Source organism: Gigantopelta aegis, chromosome 10 (genome assembly GCF_016097555.1).
Source record: "Gigantopelta aegis isolate Gae_Host chromosome 10, Gae_host_genome, whole genome shotgun sequence".
NCBI classification, from domain to species: Eukaryota; Metazoa; Mollusca; class Gastropoda; order Neomphalida; family Peltospiridae; genus Gigantopelta; species Gigantopelta aegis.
This window is the reverse complement of record NC_054708.1, coordinates 87,578,168-87,600,392: the sequence shown is the minus strand read 5'-3', so window position 1 is coordinate 87,600,392 and position 22,225 is coordinate 87,578,168. Positions and strand designations below refer to the sequence as shown.

The window sequence follows — 22,225 nt, the reverse complement described above, 5'->3', positions numbered from 1 at the left end:
TATTGGTAGCAGTAGCAGGGATCACCCTGGATCAAAAATACCTGTAGCCAAAATATTAGCCAAATGGATTGTTTTTTAGCCATATTGAAAATGCTTTAGCCAAAGTTGTTTTACGCAGTAGGGGCCTACTGTATAGAGTATTTATATATGAATATGGATCTTTTTCAGCTAATTGTGTATAAACTGGAATAAATAGGAATAACAAAACCTCAATGGAGGTAGGGGCAGTTAATATATTACTTCGATTTTTTAGCGGGAGTGGAGTGGGGTGGGGTGGGGATGGGGTTATGCATTATCTTCAGAGTTTGAAGCCAGTACCCCATACACAAACCCCCACTTCTAAGGCCTATGACATTAAATTAACAAACATAGAGAAATATGGGGGTGAGTGGATGTTTATGGAGTGTTTTTGTTTTTTTTTCTTCCTGTTTTTCCAAATAAAAATTTGAGAGCTTTTTTTATATATATATAGAGCTCATTATTTCTTTAAATAGCAATCTTTATGTTAGTTTGAATTGTTTGGGTTTTTTTTATTTGTTTGTTTTTTAGTTTTTATAAGTGACGCATCAATTCCCCACCCCAAACAAATTTCATAATTTGTGTCATGTTGTTGCTGTTGATTTCAGCATTGATGCCGACTTCACAGTATACTCCATTTATTAAAAAAAAAAAAAACGTTAATAAAATTAAAATTTACGGTCTTTTTAAAATCCAGCTAACTTATTAAATGTCACCTCACAGTCTTACAAATTTATAGCTAAAATTATTTAACAAATATGATTATTGTAAACTCATTTTATTCAGTGTACATTTAACTGCAATTTGTATAAATACTGCATGTTCATTTCCCGCGATCTGCATGCGTGCTCTCGACTATGGGTACGAAATTAACAAAGACAAAGGAATAAACAAAAACTGCAGTTAGGTATTCATTGATGCGAACAACTATTGTTTTTCTACAAATTTATATCAAGATTTACTTTTGCGTAATCATATTGTTTAATGTCTGCAACGATGTCTCTTGACACACGGGTGTCAGCTGACTGAAGCGTGACATATATATTCGCGCCGAGAGCTGCCCTCAGTTCAGCCAACGAACGTACTTCCTAACGTTCGCGAACCATTTGATTGGTGTTCGTCGTGTCCATTTGGTTTAACGTGAAGCGCACAAACCAGTCTAGGCGAACATTTTGTTTTCGCTCAGTTTGGCTGAACTCAGCCCATGAGTTGGCCTACATGTCTTTCGGCCCTGAACTGGCATGTGTATTAAAAATGACACGCATTGTCGGGCTGTTTTTATTACTTTGGTTCAAAGACTTTACAAAGTAAAAATAACAAGTTACAGATCTTCCAGACATTGCTGTTATACATGTTGAATGCATGCTGTTAAAATTAATAACCGTGATTATTAAAATAAGAAAACATTATAATGCCTACGCTGAAATCTGCATGACACCATTTCTTTTTACCGGTCGCGAGATCGCTATTACGCTAATTGAATATTTGGTATTATTATTATGTTTGAGGTGTCAGATAGATTATGTAACAGTTTGTTCACATCAGAAGACAGAAAATGGCTTAGCCAAAATTTTAGCCACTTGCAAAATTTATTAGCCATTTTTTGTAAAAATTAGCCAATGGCTAATTTGGCTACCGACAGCACGAGCCCGGAGTAGCCTGTGTGGTAGCAGTGGTCATTTCCTCTCAACCAAGTGTTGAAATAAACTATATTAAACACCAGATACCCATAGGGTAAAATATTGTGAGGCGATGTTAAGCAAATATTCTTTTCTTTCAATCTCTCATTGTCTAAACTTAAGCCTACAATAGATACTTAATAATTGCTAAAAAAAAAAACCTCAACATGCCAGGGTGTTACTAAAGAAACATTCGTATTTCATTGCAGTTCAGCATTATCATCGAAGTCCAGGCAGTCTGAGGGGGTCCATGCATCATCTGGCGATGGAGACGCCAAGAAAGAACCCACCTGGTTGACTGCAGATCTTGATTCACCAATCAAATCATTTAAACGTATTTCTCAGCTGGAAGAAACATGTATGGACTTCAAGAACCAGTTCAAAGCTAAAGAGGGTGGAAGTGGCCAGAAAGGACAGTGGAAGTACTTAGGCAGAGGAAGAAAGAGACAAAAAAAGAATTAATTGGCTCACAAGAGTTGTAATTTTGCTTGTTCTATAAAGAGTTGTTTTGAAAGAAAATGTGGGAGTTTTTAAAGTTTTATTTAGTTAATGATTTTTACTGAAATTCTGTCTAAAACCTCTTCCTGTATACCACATAGCATGGACAACACAATACAGGGTTTTACCAAGACTTGGGCCCAAAACACACTTATTCAGTGTGTTTCATATTGAACTGGCACCATACTCGCCAGACCCAGACCCAGTCCCAGTGTGTTTTGGGCCTTTGAGGACAGAAAGAAATGAGGGCATGGGATATAGGCAATAGGGTAGTCCCAAACGGCCATATTCAATCAACTTGCCACATTTTGTGCATTTGTCAGTTTCATAACATTTGTGATAAGACTGGAATCTGGTCTACTGAATGTGACTGTTCACACAATGAGCATTTCACAGATTTCATATTAGATAAGACTGGAATCTGGTCTACTGAATGTGACTGTTCACACTGAGCATTTCACAAATTTCATATTAGATAAGACTGGAATCTGGTCTACTGAATGTGACTGTTCACACTGAGCATTTCACAGATTTCATATTCCTAAGTTGTTAATGGAAAGGTGTGGGATCAATTAATTTGAAGTTATTTATTTAAGGTAAAAATGGTGAAATATAACACTTGTAAATAGCATATTTAATTAGTTGCTATTCAAACCTTTCATTTTAAAATGGTGTTTTTCAAAAACAACGTAAATGTAGTCAAAACAGGTTAAGCAGACTTGTAGTTTGTAATGGAATAAAATTCACCTGTATCTCATTGATTTACTGTGTTGTGAGGTAAAGACTGGGAGATAAAACAAGGTTTGGTCAATACAGTCTGGGTTACACTGGCTATGATTTATATACAGGTACAAGTATGAAGGTTTCGTGTAACCATACCATTGGAGCACATTGATTAATTGGTCATCTGATATTGGATGGCAAAGGTCAGGTAGGAGTAAAAACAACTGCAAACCTCAAGTCCATAGAGTTTGCAGTGTAGGGTCTTTATGAGTCCAAAATATTGGACTAGAGTACTCGAGGGTCAAACTTGACCCACGCCCGAGTACCCATCACTAGATGATAATGATACTTGTAAGGAATAAAGTAAAAGCGCATTATGCATCTTAATGCCAGCACTGAACATGGATGCCAAATCATGCCATTGATAATACTGTATTCGACACATTCAACTTTTGTCTCCCTTCATGTCTCATAGCCCTATAATATAACGGGCGGCAAGCACAATGATAAAATTACATTTAAAAAAATATATAATTAAATGAGGGCTCTTCCTCACACAGGTACTCACACGGGTACTCGTGTCCTGGAGATTAATAAAACTAGACTACATGTATATGTGAAGGTAAACAAATCCTAAATTCTTCGATACAGTGTTCTATTTCCAAAATTCAGTACCAATATATCATAAAGCAATTTTTAAATTCAGCAACATACACCAGACACAAACTTGCATTTTTCATTTCATTTGAACTTATTTCCGTGCTTATATCCAAATAAGGGCACACACCTCTGCTATCTGTCCAGGATAGTGGGTTAGTGGTTGGTGAGAAGAGGGTGTAGTGGTCTTACACATACCCATTAAGTCATCAAAACTCCCTCTGAGTGGGAACCGGTATTGAGCTACGAACCCTGTACCTACCAGACGTATGTCCAACGACTTAACCATGACACTACTGAGGCCGGTCATTTTTTCTATATTTCAGCAAGAAGCTGCACAGATTTACCTCCCTTTAAAACCAGCCATGTCTACCACATACTATACATGTACCTATATTGCCAAACATACTTTTATCCAAATGGATCAAGTATGCTTGTTGTGGGATATAACCTGTTGAGAAACCAGTGGCTTCATGTTCAGACCTTGATTTAGGTGGAGCCACCAAGGAGCCTCCCTTCTCCCCTATTAAATATTGGCCAAGTAATTGCCCGTGTATATATGGTCACATTTCAAACGTGTGTTGTCAAGGCCACTGAATTACATTACATTAATGTTCTCTCACCTTCCCCCATCCATTACAAAGGTGCACGTGATGTCTGAAATGCCTAAAAGTTAAATGAACTGATTAATGAATGTGTAACGACTCCCAGCACAAATAAATGCAAACAAGGGTATAGGCATAGAGGGGTGAAATGAAGATGCATCTATATATAAATGTGCACATCTGTAGTTGCTACAATGTTCATGATATACCACATACAGGTATGTACATGGATATACCCCATACACATGATACAAGTATATCATGGATATACAGGTATGTACATGGATATACCCCATACAGGTATAGCCAGAAATGTGGCCTTTGTATTTGCCAAACTGAAGTTTACCTTTATCACTTTGAACAATCGGAATAAACAACAAAACCAATTTGATAAGCTGCTTCATATTTTATAGAAATTGCTTGTACTTCACATTTACTGACTGTTTCCTAAATTTTATATGAATATTTATATACATGTAATAGATTTAACCGTGTGTACACGGACCATTAAAACCAACTTCCATTGAATAAAATAAATAATATATTAAGTGTATTAACAGTGGTTAAAATAAACACTTATCCATTTGTCCTGACAAGTGAAAATGTGCTCGGACAAACAAAATGTACCTTGGTGGTTGTCCAATGGACAAGTGAAAATGTTCAATGAATTTTCCTTTTGAGCGATGAAAAACATTGTCCTTGTACTTACTGAAAACAAGCTAGTCGATTTGTAGATGTATTTGTCCAGTGAAACATTCTGCTTATTTCTATCACTGATTTAAACTCAATATGATTCATCTTATTAGACTGGTACCTTTATAATGTTTCCACATTATGGTGCAAGTAATTATGCATGAGGTAAACCATTTGTTGGATTTTGTTTTTGTTTCAGTCAATGCCAGATGACTTTTCAAATAGTTTATTACATTAAAACATGCAGTTTTTTGTAAATATTATTTTATTATGCTGCATAATCTTAGTTATCAAACTGAGCTTCATCAATAACTGGTCCTGTGTAGTCAAATGTTTCGCACCAATAATCAGCAGGAGAAGGTATCTTTAACAGCCATGTTATACCATCACCTTGGTTCTCACTTTCTGTAACGGACATTTCGCTGTAATAGTTACAGTCTTTAGAATCCCCATATGGCGGAGAAAGGACATCAAGAAATGCCACGGTTTCACCAACTGGTCTTATCTCGTGTATGTTTCCGTCAGTTGGTGTCAGCACACAGCATTCATCTTGTGTCGATACCACACTCTCGCCCACCAGTACTGCTGGTTTTAACAAAGATTTCTCCTGTGGGGTCGTCAGTTTGCGATTTAAGTCACTGGGAACACCGACACCCGACGTTTCTGTAAAACTTTTCAAATTAAGTGCACCGTGGATGACACGAATTAAACCATGCATGCCGGGGTGGTCGTGAAGAGGAAGTCGTCCGTTTGGTTTCACCACAAACACGCCAATGGAAATGACATCGTCTTCCCATATAGAGACATAACCGACTGGTGCCTCTTCAAATTGAGTTGGATTTCTTTTCAAACTATTCACGTCAAAGTTCAGCTCTTTCGAGGTAATGTTATTAAGCATTGACTTGAGAGATTTTAGTCCTTCGTGAAACGTGCCATCGAATTGCTTTCGTGAAAAAACGTGAAAAGCTAACCGGGCAATCTTCTGTATGGGCGCCGCCATTTTGTTCGTTGACATGTGCATATAAAAATGCTCCCTGTAACAGAATTCTCATCGGAAATTGAGTAATTACTTTGCGACTGTTAGTAGCAGTAAAGGCGACATTGCACGATACGAGTGCCTCGTACGAGAACAGCTAATTGCGTAGCAATCGATGAATCGTAATGTTTGTTTTGTCACAATCGGCAATTTTTGTGGCTAATAACGTACGAGGCACTCGTTTTGTGTGGCATCGCCTTTGGTGACAATATGGGTACAAACTTTATTTTGAAAGTAGGCTACGTGATAAACAACATGGGCGTACGGGCTCCAGTTTTTGTAGTAGGACAAGCTAGATTTCCCCCGAAGTAAACGAAAATACGCGAATCTGAATGACAACATTTATTCATATTAGCTATACTGCCTAACAGCTAAACACGGTTGCAAATGAATCGCTACATTTTTTTTTACATTGATTACAGTTAATATTGCAAGGGTAAAATGATGGACACGGTAAAAATGTTTTAGGCCAGTTCATTTTACCCGAAAATCTTTATTGTTTTTGCCGGAATTTGAGGATTTTCTCCAGTGCACGGGAGTGGGGGATTTCCAAACCCCACCCCAGTCTCATACGCTTTTAAATGAACTACAAAATAATTTCTCAAAGTCACAATTTTTTTTTCTTTCTCATTAATCATCAATTGACAAATTTTACTGAATTTTGTCTTAACATTTAGTCTTCAGAATGAGAGAAGACAAACGGAATGTTTTAATTAACGACACATAACACATTTTTATTACATACCCATTTAGTCTTACTGTAGTAAAACTGGACGACAAAACCGTAAGGCAGTATATATGTACAATGCAGAGTGGAATGGGTAATGGAGAATAGGGCTCCACTCCCGAGGAGATCCCTTACTGCCACAAAGAGGACTGCCACTCCCAGACTAATTTACTAAATCAAAACTAGCACGGGCCAGAACTCGTTAGAATAAGTAGGCTACAGTCCGACGCCATATAATCGTAAATAAAATGTGTTGAGTGCGTCGTTAAATAAAACCATTCCTTCATGTCCCTATCAGGACGCCCAGCGTTCTGTCAATTCCACAAAATTCAATAACTTTTTAAATAAGTTGTGTTAATTAATTAAAGTTTTGTTAATCATAATATACAAACGTTGAATGTAATAAATACAGAACCACATACCAGGTTGTTTTTTCCCATGTTATTTATTACGCAAGCGCTAGTAATGTTTTAACATGGGTATGATTCAACGTCGACACCGGTTCAGGAAGAGGGTGGTTTCTGCCGTCGTGACGCTATGATATCTATCTTCAATTTAATATTTAAATTTAATTGGCGAATTGTTTAACACATTGATGTATAGATGATAGTGGACCACTATCGCTAAATGTGGTAAAGTTTTACTAGTAGCTTGTTTGAGTTGGGTTATAAAATATACTAATTTGGGAAATTTGTCTTGTAAGAATTGTATCTCATTGGGGGTAGGGCTAAAGGGGGCAGGGGGCACAATTTTTAGTTGAGGGGGATACAGTCTCATTATTTATATATTTTTGTTATGTTATTATGTTGGGGTTTTTTTTTTTGTGGTATGTCATGGGTGAACCAGTTTCGGTGAGCATAAGCATTCTGTTCTAAAGCATATCAATATTCATAAACAGACAGTAGTTCATCAAGACAATATACGATTAGGGTGGGGAAATGTGATGGTAATCGTTATTTTGACCGCAATTTCGTTCCGAGCAAAATTCCTCGGAACCGTTGTCCAGAAACTGCGAATGGCGGAATGGATAGACAGGATAAACCTCGCCGTTGTGCTTGCACGCAAGGTTTAGCTTGATGAACTAAAACAGACAGTTGTTATCCAAATAGCAACCTTTTTGTTAGTATTTCTACATTTTAAATGAGCACTAAACTGGCCGCTATGTAGCAAAGTTTTTTTTACATACTCATTGGGGAGAACACCATGCGTTATTTTTCAGTGGACAATATTTCAAAATCTGAGGTAACCGGAAGTCGGTTTACGTGGTTTTTACGTAGGTAACCAATTGTTCGGTTACGTGAATTATATTTGCATAAAATGTAGGTTAAACTTAACTGATCGGTTACCTCAAAGTTACGTTGAAATTATATTTTAAATATGGTAGGCCTACATAATTTTTAGCTCAAACATAAATTTAAAACAAAATACAGAAGAAACCATTTTATAAAACAGATTCTTTAATGCTTGCTAAAGTTAAAGGGACATTCCTGAGTTTGCTCCATTGTAAGTTGTTTCCGACTAATAAAATAGTTCTACAATTAAGCTTACATATTATATATATTTTCTTGTTTAGAATATCAGTGTCTGTATATTCAATGCGTTTCTGGTCATCTTAATATTTCTAAGAAGCCCAAACTGGATTTTGTTTACAAATAATTTCGTATGTACAAAAAACCATAATATTTTAGGAAATAAAAGGAAATTTAACCTAGTACAAATATTAGAACGATCAGAAACATGTTTAATATACAGCCACTAAAATGTTATGCAGAAAAATATATTTGATATGTAATTACAATCGTTAAAAAGTCTCTGTTAGTCGATAACATCTTAAAAATTGCAGCGAACTCAGGAATGTCCCTTTAACTATATTGTAAAAGTGTAACAGTATCAACAAAACACTTTAGTCGATATTGATGGTTTATTTTCCAGAGTTCAACATAAAAGCCCTATAAAAAATAAAATAGTACACAATATTAAGCTGGGTCGTGAAAACTCTACTTTACTTTCATAAATAATATATTTACATTGCAGAATAATAAACAATGTTTTAGTTCGTAACAACCAATATTGTAGTTTGTAACAGAGGTTCAACATATCATGGTACATAAAATGAAATTATGTCCATTGTGATTAACTTTCATATATATAATATGGCATACATATATTATAACATACATAAAAGAACATACATGCAATATATCCATAATAATGTTTTGAAGAACATTAACATGTGTTAACATTTGTTTTTCACCTACCAGGTATATGGACCTGGGCTTCCAATAAGTCAAGACAGTCAATTCCGTTAGCAATATTCATTCTTTCACCTGCATATTAAAAATACTCATCTTAAAAGCAAATATCAAAACCATACTACAATACAGTGAAAAAAACCCACAAGTACATTGGCTACAAAACCATGGTAATTCAAACCACCATAAATGTCGTCAGAATGAAAACACATTTCCTAACAATCCAAAACCCCCAAAATGGTTATTAAAATACATGCAGGTAAACAATGAAAATAGCACATACCATAGATATTAAATAATTATAACCATGTTTTAGTTGATCGTTAAAGATAATCTACAGTAAACGTTAATACGTTCATACCAATACTAAATCTAATATTTTACAAGAACTACCATGAAATATAAATACTATTAATTCAACCAAAACACACTAACCTGGACGACAACCCAATCCGCCAACACCCAGTGATAAACAACAACATTCCCCCAACACACCCGTCTATTTATGTAACTACAAATCGACAATAAGCTGCAGTGCTACGTGTTTGTGCAGTTAGTGTTATCTATGCTGTTTGTCGATTTTGTACCCAATAGTGCAATCAACAAATCATATTTTATAAATTTACGTTATACTTTAAAACATTAAACATAATAAAACTATGTACATACATAACCCTCCCCTATAATAAAACCATCTACCACAAAAGGACTAAATTTCAGCCCCAGTACTGTAACAAAATAGATAAACTTCCAGATTACTTTTCTCATTTTGCAGTGCCCAATTTACTTTCACTTTATCGATGATACTTCTGTACTACAGTGACGTTCCAAATGTTTGTTTTTTAAAGCTCATTATGCGATGTTAGTATTTTTTTTAACTTTTGTGATACTTTTGGATTCCTGTTTTCAACATTTGTAAAATATTATGTCTAATATACATTGTATATTCCTTTAGAGTTAAAATAGCAGTAAATAATTTAGTTTAGACCGGTCACAAGTTGCATCTGTTGCAATTATAGCGTATACTGGTTTGCTGTGCATCAAGTATCTGAAATCAGTCTAAAACATTTGTCGGAATACTAGTCAGACTTTAATGTCTTGAAATTACAATATTCAGCTGTATAATAAACTTGCTTTAATCGTGAAGTTTACAAGTTGAACGTCTACAGGTTGCAATGTAACTGACTTGCGGTTTGCGTAAATTTAATTTTGCACAACCGACACACAAACAGAACGGCGGTTCGCTTGAAATATTGTGCCCTGATTTTTGATAACACATGGTTGTTTACACATGTATGTGTGTGAACAATTTTAAGACATATGACTGGCTGCTCCTAGGTGATGACCAGGTCACCACTGCCATACATTCAATGGAAACCTACACAATGGAAATTGATTACATTGTGATATATATAGTTAACCTGACAATCATGGGTCTGTGACGCGTAAGTTAGCTACAATACATGTGCAACAGCTGTAAATAACCTTTAGTTAAAAAAGATGTTAAAATTTGCTTAAAACCCGGTTTTTGAGAATATGTAAGAAATAGAATAATGCATTTATGTCAGTTAGATACCATTTATCTCACAACTCATTGTTTAAAAATGTATCAAACTCGCTTTCACTCTTTAGATAAGATTTAAAACAACTCATTGTGAGATAAATGGTATCTAACGGCCACTCATGTATTATTCTTTATTTATCACACGTGTGTCAAAAACTGTAGCATGCATCAGCAGTCAATATTGTTAACTATGTAACCTGTTTTGGTGAGTGATACGTTTAGTGGTATACCGTAGCTTACAGCAAAAACTTTCCAACAAAACATTTCTGAGTTTTAATAAATATATAAACAAATATCCAGAAAGATATTTATGTTAAAACAGAAGGACCATATATATATTTGGCAAGTATCTGGAAAGTTTTACCAGTAGACGCTGTGACAATTTTGTGACTTCAATAACTAGCTATATAGCAATACAGATGAGAACAGGCAAAAATTGTGTTTAAAATTAAGTTTTCTTTCAAATGACGGTCTTTAAAAATCATAGAAAAAAAATTGTATTAAGAAATGTGCTGTTATTATGAGTGGGTCAAGTTCAATCTTGCTTTCTTTGCTTGTTTTAACTTTATTTTGACCAACATTTCTATGATGGTGACAGATATTTGTTATTTTTCTTTGGCAAAAGTCAACAACATAAGAAATATTGAAATGTACATACTGTTGCGCACAAACGAAGCAACTACCGAAACAGCTCAATGGACGATATATATTTTCTGTTAAATAAAAATTGTGGGAATTTGGTGAAAGACCGGGAACATTTTGTTCAGTATTATGTCACAATTTGCTTTGCAAGTTTCAGAGATTGCTACACAATTTTAAACATTAAACAGTAGTTGCTAATCAATTTTCAGCTGACTAGAAATATCGCTAATGAAGATTTTAAAAACAAAATGTTCAATTAAAAACTTGTCGTAACTCGAGTACTCTGACGGTAAGAAATATAGACAGACATTTGGACAGTTATCAACGCTCTAACCATCGGAAACCAATCTATATAAATTCTGCATTTATTGCAATATAGTTGATATTATTTAAATTTAATATTTATGGGGTTTTTTTTAATGATTATATAAATCAAGACATTTATTAGTAGCATAATGTTCTTCTTTGTTATTTTTATTTTTTAACACAATACTAGTTAACTATAACACCGGTGTGACGGTGTCAAACTATTTATAAATTCGGAATTCATTACTGTTGGGCTTTTCCATTGCTGCTTGCATACCACAGAAATGTACGTATTGAGTCGCAATGTTTCAGCAGATCGACCGAACCAGAGGTTATTGGCCGAACCAGAGGTTATTGGCCGAGGTGTTTTGAACAATCAGCCAAAGTATTCCGAGTTCAGGGAAAAACAGCGAAGTACGATTCTCACTTGTTGGTTATTTCTTTGAAGATGATAGCCGTAGCCGTATTCCAACATAAATAAACAATGAATAATAATGTGTAAGTAACAAAACATTTATTTGTAATTATCGTTAACTGGTTATTTTTATTGGACTTTTATAAGACGTTTTGTTTATAAGATAGAACTAAGTATAACCGACCTATCACTTTGTATTCCAACAAGTAAGCCGACTACGTTTGACGTGATTGTTACATTTCCTGTCATCACCAATTAATAAAATGATGGGGGTTTTGTTTGTTTGTTTGTTTGCCTATTTCAAGTCAAATAAAATACAAGGAAAAAATAGCGTGTAAAAATCGCGATACATAAAACTACCGCGGTTTGTATCGAGCTGATTATGATCAATTATCGCGGTATACCGGTTTATTGTTGTAGCACTACTAATACACACACTACAGGAAGAAACCCATCAGCAAATACTTATTTAACCGGAGCATTATGGAACGGGGGTGCAGAGATTGCACAGAATATATATAGATTGGATTTATGATGGATTAGTTAGCGTTGCTAACTGTCCAAATATCCGTCCAGCTCTCTTACTGTCGAGTACTTGGGCTGAACTGCTAGATGTGTGAATACAAGTTGACTTGGGTTTTTTTTTCTTCAGGAATCCTTTCAGCCGCCACACTGCTCCCAAGAAGCCAGTTACTTCAAGAACTGTGAGTACATGAAGACAATTTGACGTAGATATTTAGTATTTTAAACAGCTGTAACAAAGTGAATATGTAATATAATTTGTGCCAAAGGTTTTGTTAAAAATGAATTGATTAAAGTTTTTCAGAATATCAGATGTAGTTTTCAACATACTGAGCATAAAAACTTCTAGAGGAGTAAAATATATTGGCTTTAAAAATAGAGATTCAGAATTATCATTCAGCTGATAATGTGTTGTTTTTGGGTTTTTTCAGGCTGAGCGAGAGTTTGAAAATAAAGTTAAAAAATGTGACGAGTAAGTGTTTTCTTTAAGCCAGAAATATAAAAGGTAGGTCTGGCCTTGATTAATGTAGTAGTTAAGCCATCAGTGAAAGGTTGGTGGAGCCAGAGATTATTAACAGCCACTATACTGATGTCTTTCTCAATAACAATTAACCATTAAGCCACTGTCCTGGATCGGATATCAGAGGGTTGGTTTCAGCTCTTGGACACTGGACTACCTGCATCCACTAATATAACTTTTTTTTTTTTTTTCTTCACAATACACACCTTGGTGTATGCTTGCAATTTGTATTGGTCACAACACTGCTGTGCTGGCCGGTCCTGTGTTTTTTTTGGGGGGAGGGGGAGTCCCTGTGGGTCCCTGCTCCAGCTCGGTCCACGGTCTACAGTTAGCGATATAACAGCAGAGCTGGGCTGGCACTTGGCAGCCTGCATGCATGCTGTGCGAGAGCTTAAGCAACCATTGGTATCTGCAGTGCATATAAATTTTTCTCTTTGGGGTTGACGTGAAAGACATTAAATGTGTACACACAATTTTTTCCTGATTTACAGTAGATAAGAAAATATTTCAATTATTGGTAAATAAAATTTCTTAATTAGATTGTAGCATGCTTTTATGACCAAACACGTTTATCATTTGCAGATTAGAAGAGGTTTCAAAAAAATTGTACAAAGGAGCTAAAAGATGGATGGAGGCAAACAATGGTAAGTAGAGTTTTCATCAGATGAGTAGTTAGTATTAGTAACAACCTGAACACAACATGGCCAGTAAACTATGGCTACACTATGGAGTGGGATGTAGCCCATTGGTAAACTAATTTCTTAATGGACTTCTGTAACCTTTCAACAGTGTTACTACAGTGGGTTGTGAGTGAGATTTGTTTGTGTCTGTGTGATTTTTTTTACCATCTGTTTGATTTGTTTACCATCTGTTTTGATTTGTTTACCATCTGTTTGATTAGTTTGCGTCTGTTTGATTTGTTTGTGTCTGTTTAATTAGTTTGTGTCTGTTTGATTTGTTTACCATCTGTTTGATTTGTTTGTGTCTGTGTGATTTGTTTGTCCTCTGATTTGTTTGCCATCTGTTTGATTTGTTTGCCATCTGTTTGATTTGTTTGCCATCTGTTTGACTTATTTCCGTCTGTTTGACTTATTTCCGTCTGTTTGACTTGTTTGGTGTCTGTTTGATTTGTTTACCATCTGTTTGATTTGTTTGTGTCTGTATGATTTGTTTACCATCTGTTTGATTTGTTTGTGTCTGTGTGATTTGTTTACCATCTGTTTGATTTGTTTACCTTCTGTTTTGATTTGTTAGCCGTCTGTTTAATTTGTTTACCATCTGTATGATTTGTTTGTGTCAGTGTGATTTGTTTACCATCTGTTTGATTTGTTTGCTGTCTTTTTGAGTTGTTTGCCATCTGTGATTTGTTTGCCATTTGTTTGATTTGTTGACCATCTGTTTGATTTGTTTGCTGTCTGTTTGATTTGTTTGCCATCTGTGATTTGTTTGCCATCTGTTTGATTTGTTTACCATCTGTTTGATTTGTTTGCCCTCTGATTTGTTTGTGTCTGTTTGACTTATTACCGTCTGTTTGATTTGTTTGCCGTCTGTTTTACTTTTTTGCTGTCTGTTTGATTTGTTTGTGTCTGATTGGTTTGCCGTCTGTTTGACTTGTTTGCTGTCTGTTTGACTTGTTTGACTTGTTTGCCGTCTGTTTGACTTGTTTGTCATCTGTTTGATTTGTTTGTGTCTGTTTGATTTGTTTGCCGTCTGTTGGATTTGTTTGCTGTCTGTTTGACTTGTCTGTGTCTGTTTGATTGGTTTGCCATCTGTTTGACTTGTTTGCCGTCTGGTTGACTTGTTTGTGTCTGTTTGATTGGTTTGCCGTCTGTTTGATTGGTTTGCCATTTGTTTGACTTGTTTGCTGTCAGTTTGATTTGTTTGCCATCTGTTTGACTTGTTTGCCATCTGTTTGGGTTTTTTGCCGTCTGTTTGACTTGTTTGCCATCTGTTTGATTTGTTTGTGTCCGATTGGTTTGCCGTCTGTTTGACTTGTTTGCTGTCTGATTGGCTTGACTTGTTTGCCATCTGTTTGATTTGTTTGTGTCTGTTTGATTTGTTTGCCATCTGTTTGATTTGTTTGCGTCTGTTTGATTTGTTTGCCGTCTGTTTGACTTGTTTGTGTCTGTTTGATTGGTTTGCCATCTGACTTGTTTGCCGTCTGTTTGATTTGTTTGCCGTCTGTTTGACATGTTTGCCGTCTGTTTGATTGGTTTGCAGTCTGTTTGACTTGTTTGCCATCTGTTTGACTTGTTTGCCATCTGTTTGACTTGTTTGCCATCTGGTTGATTGGTTTGCCGTCTGTTTGATTGGTTTGCCATCTGCTTGACTTGTTTGCCATCTGTTTGATTTGTTTGCGTCTGTTTGATTGGTTTGCTGTCTGTTTGATTTGTTTGCCATCTGTTTGATTGGTTTGCCATCTGTGAGATTTGTTTGCCATCTGTGAGATTTGTTTGCCACCTATGAGATTTGGTTGCCATCTGTGTGATTTGGTTGCCATCTGTGTGATTTGTTTGCGTCTGTTTGATTTGTTTGCGTCTGTGATTTGTTTGTGTCTGTTTGTTTGCGTATGTTTGTTTTGTTTGCATCTGTGTGATTTGTTTGCGTCTGTTTGATTTGTTTGTGTCTGTTTGATTTGTTTGTGTCTGCTTGCAGCGCTGGTGAAGAGCGAGCGGAAGATTACCCAGGACCTGCTGCTGTCTGCGCTGTGTCAGAATGAGGATGGTCTGCAGCACCAGGTCACTGAGTGGGACCACGCCGTCACCAAGCTCGACATGCACATGCAGGAAATGGTGAGGAGTGGGCATCGGCGAACATGAGCTGTAATAAGACGGATGACCCATCTTTATTTGACCTTTACATGGCACAATAGGAACATGAGCTGTAATAAGACGGATGACCCATCTTTATTTGACCTTTACACGGGACAATAGGAACATGAGCTGTAATAATACAGATGACCCATCTTTATTTGACTTTTACACAGCACAGTAGGAACATGAGCTGTAATAAGACGTATGACCCATTTTTGTTTGACTTTTACACAGCATAGTAGGAACATGAGCTGTAATAAGACAGATGACCCATCTTTATTTGACTTTTACACAGCACAGTAGGAACATGAGCTGTAATAAGACGTATGACCCATCTTTGTTTGACCTTTACACAGCACAGTAGGAACATGAGCTGTAATAAGACGGATGACCCATATCTTTGTTTGACCTTTACGCAGCACAGTATGAACATGAACTGAACATGAGCCCATCTTTGTTTGACCATTACACAGCACAGCTTGCTGTCACCTATCTCGGTATTTGACCTTAGGGTACACGGCACCATCCGTGAACATGAGCTATCCCCCAGAGGGTGATACACTCGGGAGACCCCCATAATCGCACCCATGATTCAGTGTATGACCTTATACACCATTGAGGCTACAATGCTGACTCTGTTGGAGCTGTAATAAGAGTGATAACCCCCATTGCCTCAGGTTGACCTTTACACGGTACAAGTCTGGCACTACATGCATGAGCTGTAATAAGAGTGATAACCCATCTTTATTTGACCTTTACACGGCACAATCTGAACATGAGCTGTAATAAGAGTGATAACCCATCTTTATTTGACCTTTACACGGCACAATCTGAACATGAGCTGTAATAAGAGTGATAACCCATCTTTATTTGACCTTACACGGCACAATCTGAACATGAGCTGTAATAAGAGTGATAACCCATCTTTATTTGACCTTTACACGACACAATCTGAACATGAGCTGTAATAAGTGATAACCCATCTTTATTTGACCTTTACACGGCACAATCTGAACATGAGCTGTAATAAGAGTGATAACCCATCTTTATTTGACCTTTACACGGCACAATCTGAACATGAGCTGTAATAAGAGTGATAACCCATCTTTATTTGACCTTTACACGGCACAATCTGAACATGAGCTGTAATAAGAGTGATAACCCATCTTTATTTGACCTTTACACGGCACAATCTGAACATGAGCTGTAATAAGTGATAACCCATCTTTATTTGACCTTTACACGGCACAATATAAACATGAGCTGTAATAAGAGTGATGACCCATCTTTATTTGACCTTTACACAGCACAATATAAACATGATTATATAAAAGTGATAAACCATAATATACACCTATTAGACAACACCCACAGATCTAAAAATTCCATTGTAAACTGAAATGTTTTTCCACGTAACGTCTCCGTTTGTTTAAAGATTGACCTCGCTACAATCTAACCATAGCCCCTAGAACAGTTGACTTGGCCTGTCCCACTTTCTAATAATGTTGTTAGCTTTGCTGGTGTTATTGTCGATTTGATGCCCTGAAATCAGTGTCATTAACCAGTCACATTACGTAACATATTCATCGTCAGGTTACAATTAATGTTTTGATTTTGTTGATTTGTGTTATTTCTCTTTCACTTTCAGAATACAGTAGCACAAAAGACTGTGATAGATCCAATGAAAAAGTTAGTATATTAAATTCTACAATTTTTATTTTTGTTGCATATTGTGCTTTAATCAGTTTAAAGTGTGTTTATTTAGGATAATTCATTGTAAAGATACATACAAAAGGTTATAGGCCTACTGTCGAATTCACTTTATTGCATCTCAGTTTATAGCAGAAATCAGTTGTTTGCATATTATTCTGCTGCCCAGAACCATAATAGCTTTAATTGAGCATAATTAAATAGTTTTATAAAGAAAAATATATGTTAATTGCATATACGAAAACCAAAAACATCTAGAAATTTTATCATAAATGTTCCACAAATCTTTACTATTTACCAGAAACAGTTGCCGAATGTTCTATGTTAGTTAAAAATTAATGGGCACACAATATTGAAAGCAATATTGAAAAATCGTATAAAAGTGATGTTAACCTTTAGACTACTGGATTAATTTTTTTTATAAAAAACACATTGAGTGGGTACAAGTTTATAATTTTTACTCACATATATTCATTTAATGTTTTATAAATACATAAAATAAAGTTCATATGTGAATCGGTAAGTATTTTTTTCGTGGGTTTTTCTAATTTTTCTAATATTTATGATATAGTTAATGTTGATTAAAATTAGGCAAAAAATCTAAAAAGTCATGTTTACTTACGGGCAATTGTTGCCAGCTGTCCAATATTTATGACCATTATTCCTGATAATAGTGGTTTTCTGACCAGAATGTTTGTTTTAAAACGAACTATGATTCATATCCCAATATTTGGTGATTTTCATTGTCGGTAAAACAATATTTGCTATTACAATCAACTATCGATCCCTGAAAATTACTGCGACATGCTGCCATTGTTGTCATGCGAAAATACTTGCTGAAAACCACTTTTTGAACTCAAAATTCCAAGGTATTTCCCATTGAAAAACGGAAACCTAAAGCAGCCATAGTGTCAGTAAGTGTTTCCTGTTTGGTATTTCCGGTGAGTGTCGTGTGCAAAATGGCGGGAATATGAATTGTGGAATGCACTGTATACAGTGTACTGTATGCCGACGCGTGCAGTAGTCAGAAGGTTAATAAAGCAAGAGTTGTACATTGTTGACAAACTACGAATACTCACACAAGAAGACATGTCGTAGTACTTATAGCAATGTGTTTAAGTTGATGTTTATTTATTTATGTGAACTTATTTTTCGTGCTTATATCCAATTAAGGTTGAAGCACACTGTCCTGGACACACACCTTGATTATCTGGATTGTCAGGATGCAGTGGTTTTACACCTGCCCATTGAGTGATTAAAACTCACTCTGAGAGGGAGCCGGTACCGGGCTGTGAACCCTGTACCTACCGGCCTTGCAATGGCTTAACCACAACACCACCAAGGCTGGTTGATGTTTATTGCAGTAATCCTGTGACCATTATTGCATCATTTAAGCCTTGATGTCAGGATTACAAAATCACTTAAAACAATACTGACAACAGAAATTAATTACTTGACCAAACATCTACAAAAATTCCATGCAGTAGTGGAATATTCCATTATTATTTTTATATGTGTGCATGCATTAGCTTAGCCTGTGATAAAACTGAAAGATAGACTTATGATACTAATATGATTAGTTTTTACTGTATTTTATATGTCACATTTGAACCACCGTATTTTAAGTTAACATTATTTATCACTGCTATTTATTTATGTTCAAAAAATAATTTGAAAACTTACAAAAACTGCAATTAACCACATCACTGGCATTGTTTTTAACAAGAGACACTTCCAGTCTGTGAGAAAAAACGTTCACTTGGGTAGGCTACATCAAAAAAACATAGCCAGCTAGACTCAAATGGACAGTGTTAAAATGATTTAATCTGTTACACTACATTCAGTGGGAATTGATTTCATGTTACTAGGCTTACATTTCAGTTGAATTGTTTGTATTTAAGAGGTTTTGACCCTTTGTGAACTATAGCAGACTTGCAGAATAGCAGATTTTTAACTTAAAGCCAAATAAATTATTTATTTTTACAACGTTCATATTGGGCTTTCATTTCTAGAATAACATGCTTATAGGCCCATAGGAATCAGGGCTCAAAACGGCCTGTGGCCAGATGTGAGCAATGTCTCATTTTGGGCCACTTAAATATTAAAAAATTAATGGCGTTAGTCACCCAAATAATATTATGTGGGCAATCTTCTTTAGAGCTGTAACATATGAACCACTATTAATATTTGTATTCCACATTAAAATCATGCTCGTGGTTCTCTTACCATAATTTGCCAACATCCTTTATTATTTTTTGGCGAGTTTGGAGCCCTAAGGAATGACATCTGGAGTGGGGAAGGCACAGTCTAGTGGGGGTGCAGATAACCCAGATTGTTATCTGTATTTACATGTATATGGAATAGGGAGAAAAACCCACATACATTTGTCAGGGGTGGGATCACAGGCCTACCTCACCTCGTGTTAATCATTGTATTTATTATTAAATATTTATTCATTTTCTAATTCATTAAATGAATTAAGTAAAATAAACACTTTGCTTCTAAGTTAGGAACTTATATTTTGTTCAATGCACAATAGCATCTGTAACAAAATATACTGTAACATTAGTACACTGTAGCTGAAATCGGTTGACAATTAACAGTTGTTAATTTAAGTGATGTTTATTTCGTCTGCACATGGAAATTGCACTTTGCCAAGTAACACTGTTTCATGACACATCACACTTGCCACCACTTAGAACAATAGCTGATTTTTTATTTTTAAACATTAAATAACTTTTGACAAAGTAAATAGATTTGATCTGCAATGTTGAAAATGAGCTTTATTGAAGTGTGGTATATAATGTTTGTTTTTGTAAAGATCATTACAGCTTTTATTTTAAATGGGTATCACATGTCTATGGAATGCTGAAGTTTAATAACAGTTTCTAACGGTGGAGTGATGATACATATACATTGGTTTGTGTTGTTCTTTCAGATTCAACAGTATATTTGCCAGTGTTCAGGCAGCCATCAAGAAGAGAGAACAGAGCTTACAGGTGTGAGGCACTTTGAACAGGGAAACTCTCAAATCACACAAAACTCTACTTGTTATTTACACTTAAGCACATTACAGGTGTCAGGCACTTTGAACAGGGAAACACTCAAATAACACAAAACTCTACTTGTTATTTACACTTAAGCACATTACAGGTGTCAGGCACTTTGAACAGGGAAACTCTCAAATCACACAAAACTCTACTTGTTATTTACACTTAAGCACATTACAGGTGTGAGGCACTTTGAACAGGGAAACACTCAAATAACACAAAACTCTACTTGTTATTTACACTTAAGCACATTACAGGTGTCAGGCACTTTGAACAGGGAAACACTCAAAATAACACAAAACTCTACTCACGCACATTACAGGTGTGAGGCACTTTGAACAGGGAAACACTCAAAATAACACAAAACTCTACTCACGCACATTACAGGTGTGAGGCACTTTGAACAGGGAAACACTCAAAATAACACAAAACTCTACTCACGCACATTACAGGTGTGAGGCACTTTGAACAGGGAAACACACAAAATAACACAAAACTCTACTCACGCACATTACAGGTGTCAGGCACTTTGAACAGGGAAACACTCAAATAACACAAAACTCTACTTGTTATTTACACATTACAGGTGTGAGGCACTTTGAACAGGGAAACACTCAAAATAACACAAAACTCTACTCGTTATTTACACATTACAGGTGTGAGGCACTTTGAACAGGGAAACACTCAAAATAACACAAAACTCTACTTGTTATTTACACATAAGCACATTACAAGTGTCAGGCACTTTGAACAGGGAAACACTCAAAATAACACAAAACTCTACTTGTTATTTACACTTAAGCACATTACAGGTGTCGGGCACTTTGAACAGGGAAACACTCAAATAACACAAAACTCTACTTGTTATTTACACATAAGCACATTACAGGTGTGAGGCACTTTGAACATGGAAATACTCAAAATAACACAAAACTCTACTCACGCACATTACAGGTGTCAGGCACTTTGAACAGGGAAACACTCGAATAACACAAAACTCTACTTGTTATTTACACATTACAAGTGTCAGGCACTTTGAACAGGGAAACTCAAAAAACACAAAACTCTACTTGTTATTTACACATTACAGGTGTGAGGCACTTTGAACAGGGAAACATTCAAAATAACACAAAACTCTACTTGTTATTTACACATTACAGGTGTGAGGCACTTTGAACAGGGAAACATTCAAAATAACACAAAATTCTACTCACGCACATTACAGGTGTGAGGCACTTTGAACAGGGAAACACTCAAAATAACACAAAACTCTACTTGTTATTTACACATTACAAGTGTCAGGCACTTTGAACAGGGAAACTCAAAAAACACAAAACTCTACTTGTTATTTACACATTACAGGTGTGAGGCACTTTGAACAGGGAAACATTCAAAATAACACAAAACTCTACTCACGCACATTACAGGTGTGAGGCACTTTGAACAGGGAAACACTCAAAATAACACAAAACTCTACTCACACACATTACAGGTGTGAGGCATTTTGAACAGGGAAACACACAAAATAACACAAAACTCTACTCACGCACATTACAGGTGTCAGGCACTTTGAACAGGGAAACACTCGAATAACACAAAACTCTACTTGTTATTTACACATTACAAGTGTCAGGCACTTTGAACAGGGAAACTAAAAAAACACAAAACTCTACTTGTTATTTACACATTACAGGTGTGAGGCACTTTGAACAGGGAAACACTCAAAATAACACAAAACTCTACTCGTTATTTACACATAAGCACATTACAGGTGTGAGGCACTTTGAACACGGAA

General features: G+C 35.7%; 3 protein-coding genes across 7 annotated transcripts in view; 2 read left to right on the top strand and 1 right to left on the bottom strand.

The window, feature by feature from the left end:
* Positions 1-2,216, top strand: part of LOC121384066 — a 61,904-nt gene extending 59,688 nt beyond the window's left edge. For 3 of the 5 annotated variants that reach the window (XM_041514284.1, XM_041514287.1, XM_041514286.1), the window contains one exon: positions 1,907-2,216. In XM_041514284.1, the coding sequence (XP_041370218.1) occupies positions 1,907-2,159 (253 nt within the window). In that variant the 3' untranslated portion in view covers positions 2,160-2,216. The remainder of the gene's footprint in view (positions 1-1,906) is intronic. The other 2 variants (XR_005959335.1, XM_041514285.1) reach the window with 2 other exon arrangements.
* A 2,355-nt stretch (positions 2,217-4,571) lies between these two features.
* Positions 4,572-5,873, bottom strand: LOC121383353 (2-aminoethanethiol dioxygenase-like). The gene has a single exon (XM_041513331.1). It carries the CDS (start codon positions 5,871-5,873, stop codon positions 5,157-5,159), a length of 717 nt encoding a protein of 238 aa, XP_041369265.1. The 3' UTR covers positions 4,572-5,156.
* A 1,257-nt stretch (positions 5,874-7,130) lies between these two features.
* LOC121383190 (bridging integrator 3-like) overlaps positions 7,131-22,225 on the top strand; it is a 30,204-nt gene continuing 15,109 nt past the window's right edge. The window contains exons 1-7 of the mRNA XM_041513045.1: positions 7,131-7,268; positions 12,468-12,519; positions 12,769-12,809; positions 13,440-13,501; positions 15,513-15,649; positions 17,319-17,359; positions 20,319-20,379. Of these exons, the coding sequence (XP_041368979.1) occupies positions 7,264-7,268; positions 12,468-12,519; positions 12,769-12,809; positions 13,440-13,501; positions 15,513-15,649; positions 17,319-17,359; positions 20,319-20,379 (399 nt within the window). The 5' untranslated portion in view covers positions 7,131-7,263. The remainder of the gene's footprint in view (positions 7,269-12,467; positions 12,520-12,768; positions 12,810-13,439; positions 13,502-15,512; positions 15,650-17,318; positions 17,360-20,318; positions 20,380-22,225) is intronic.

What these genes read in the sequence shown, in the direction of transcription:
- LOC121383353 (XM_041513331.1), bottom strand. Translation starts at nt 5,873, where the DNA reads ATGGCGGCGCCCATACAGAAGATTGCCCGGTTAGCTTTTCACGTTTTT.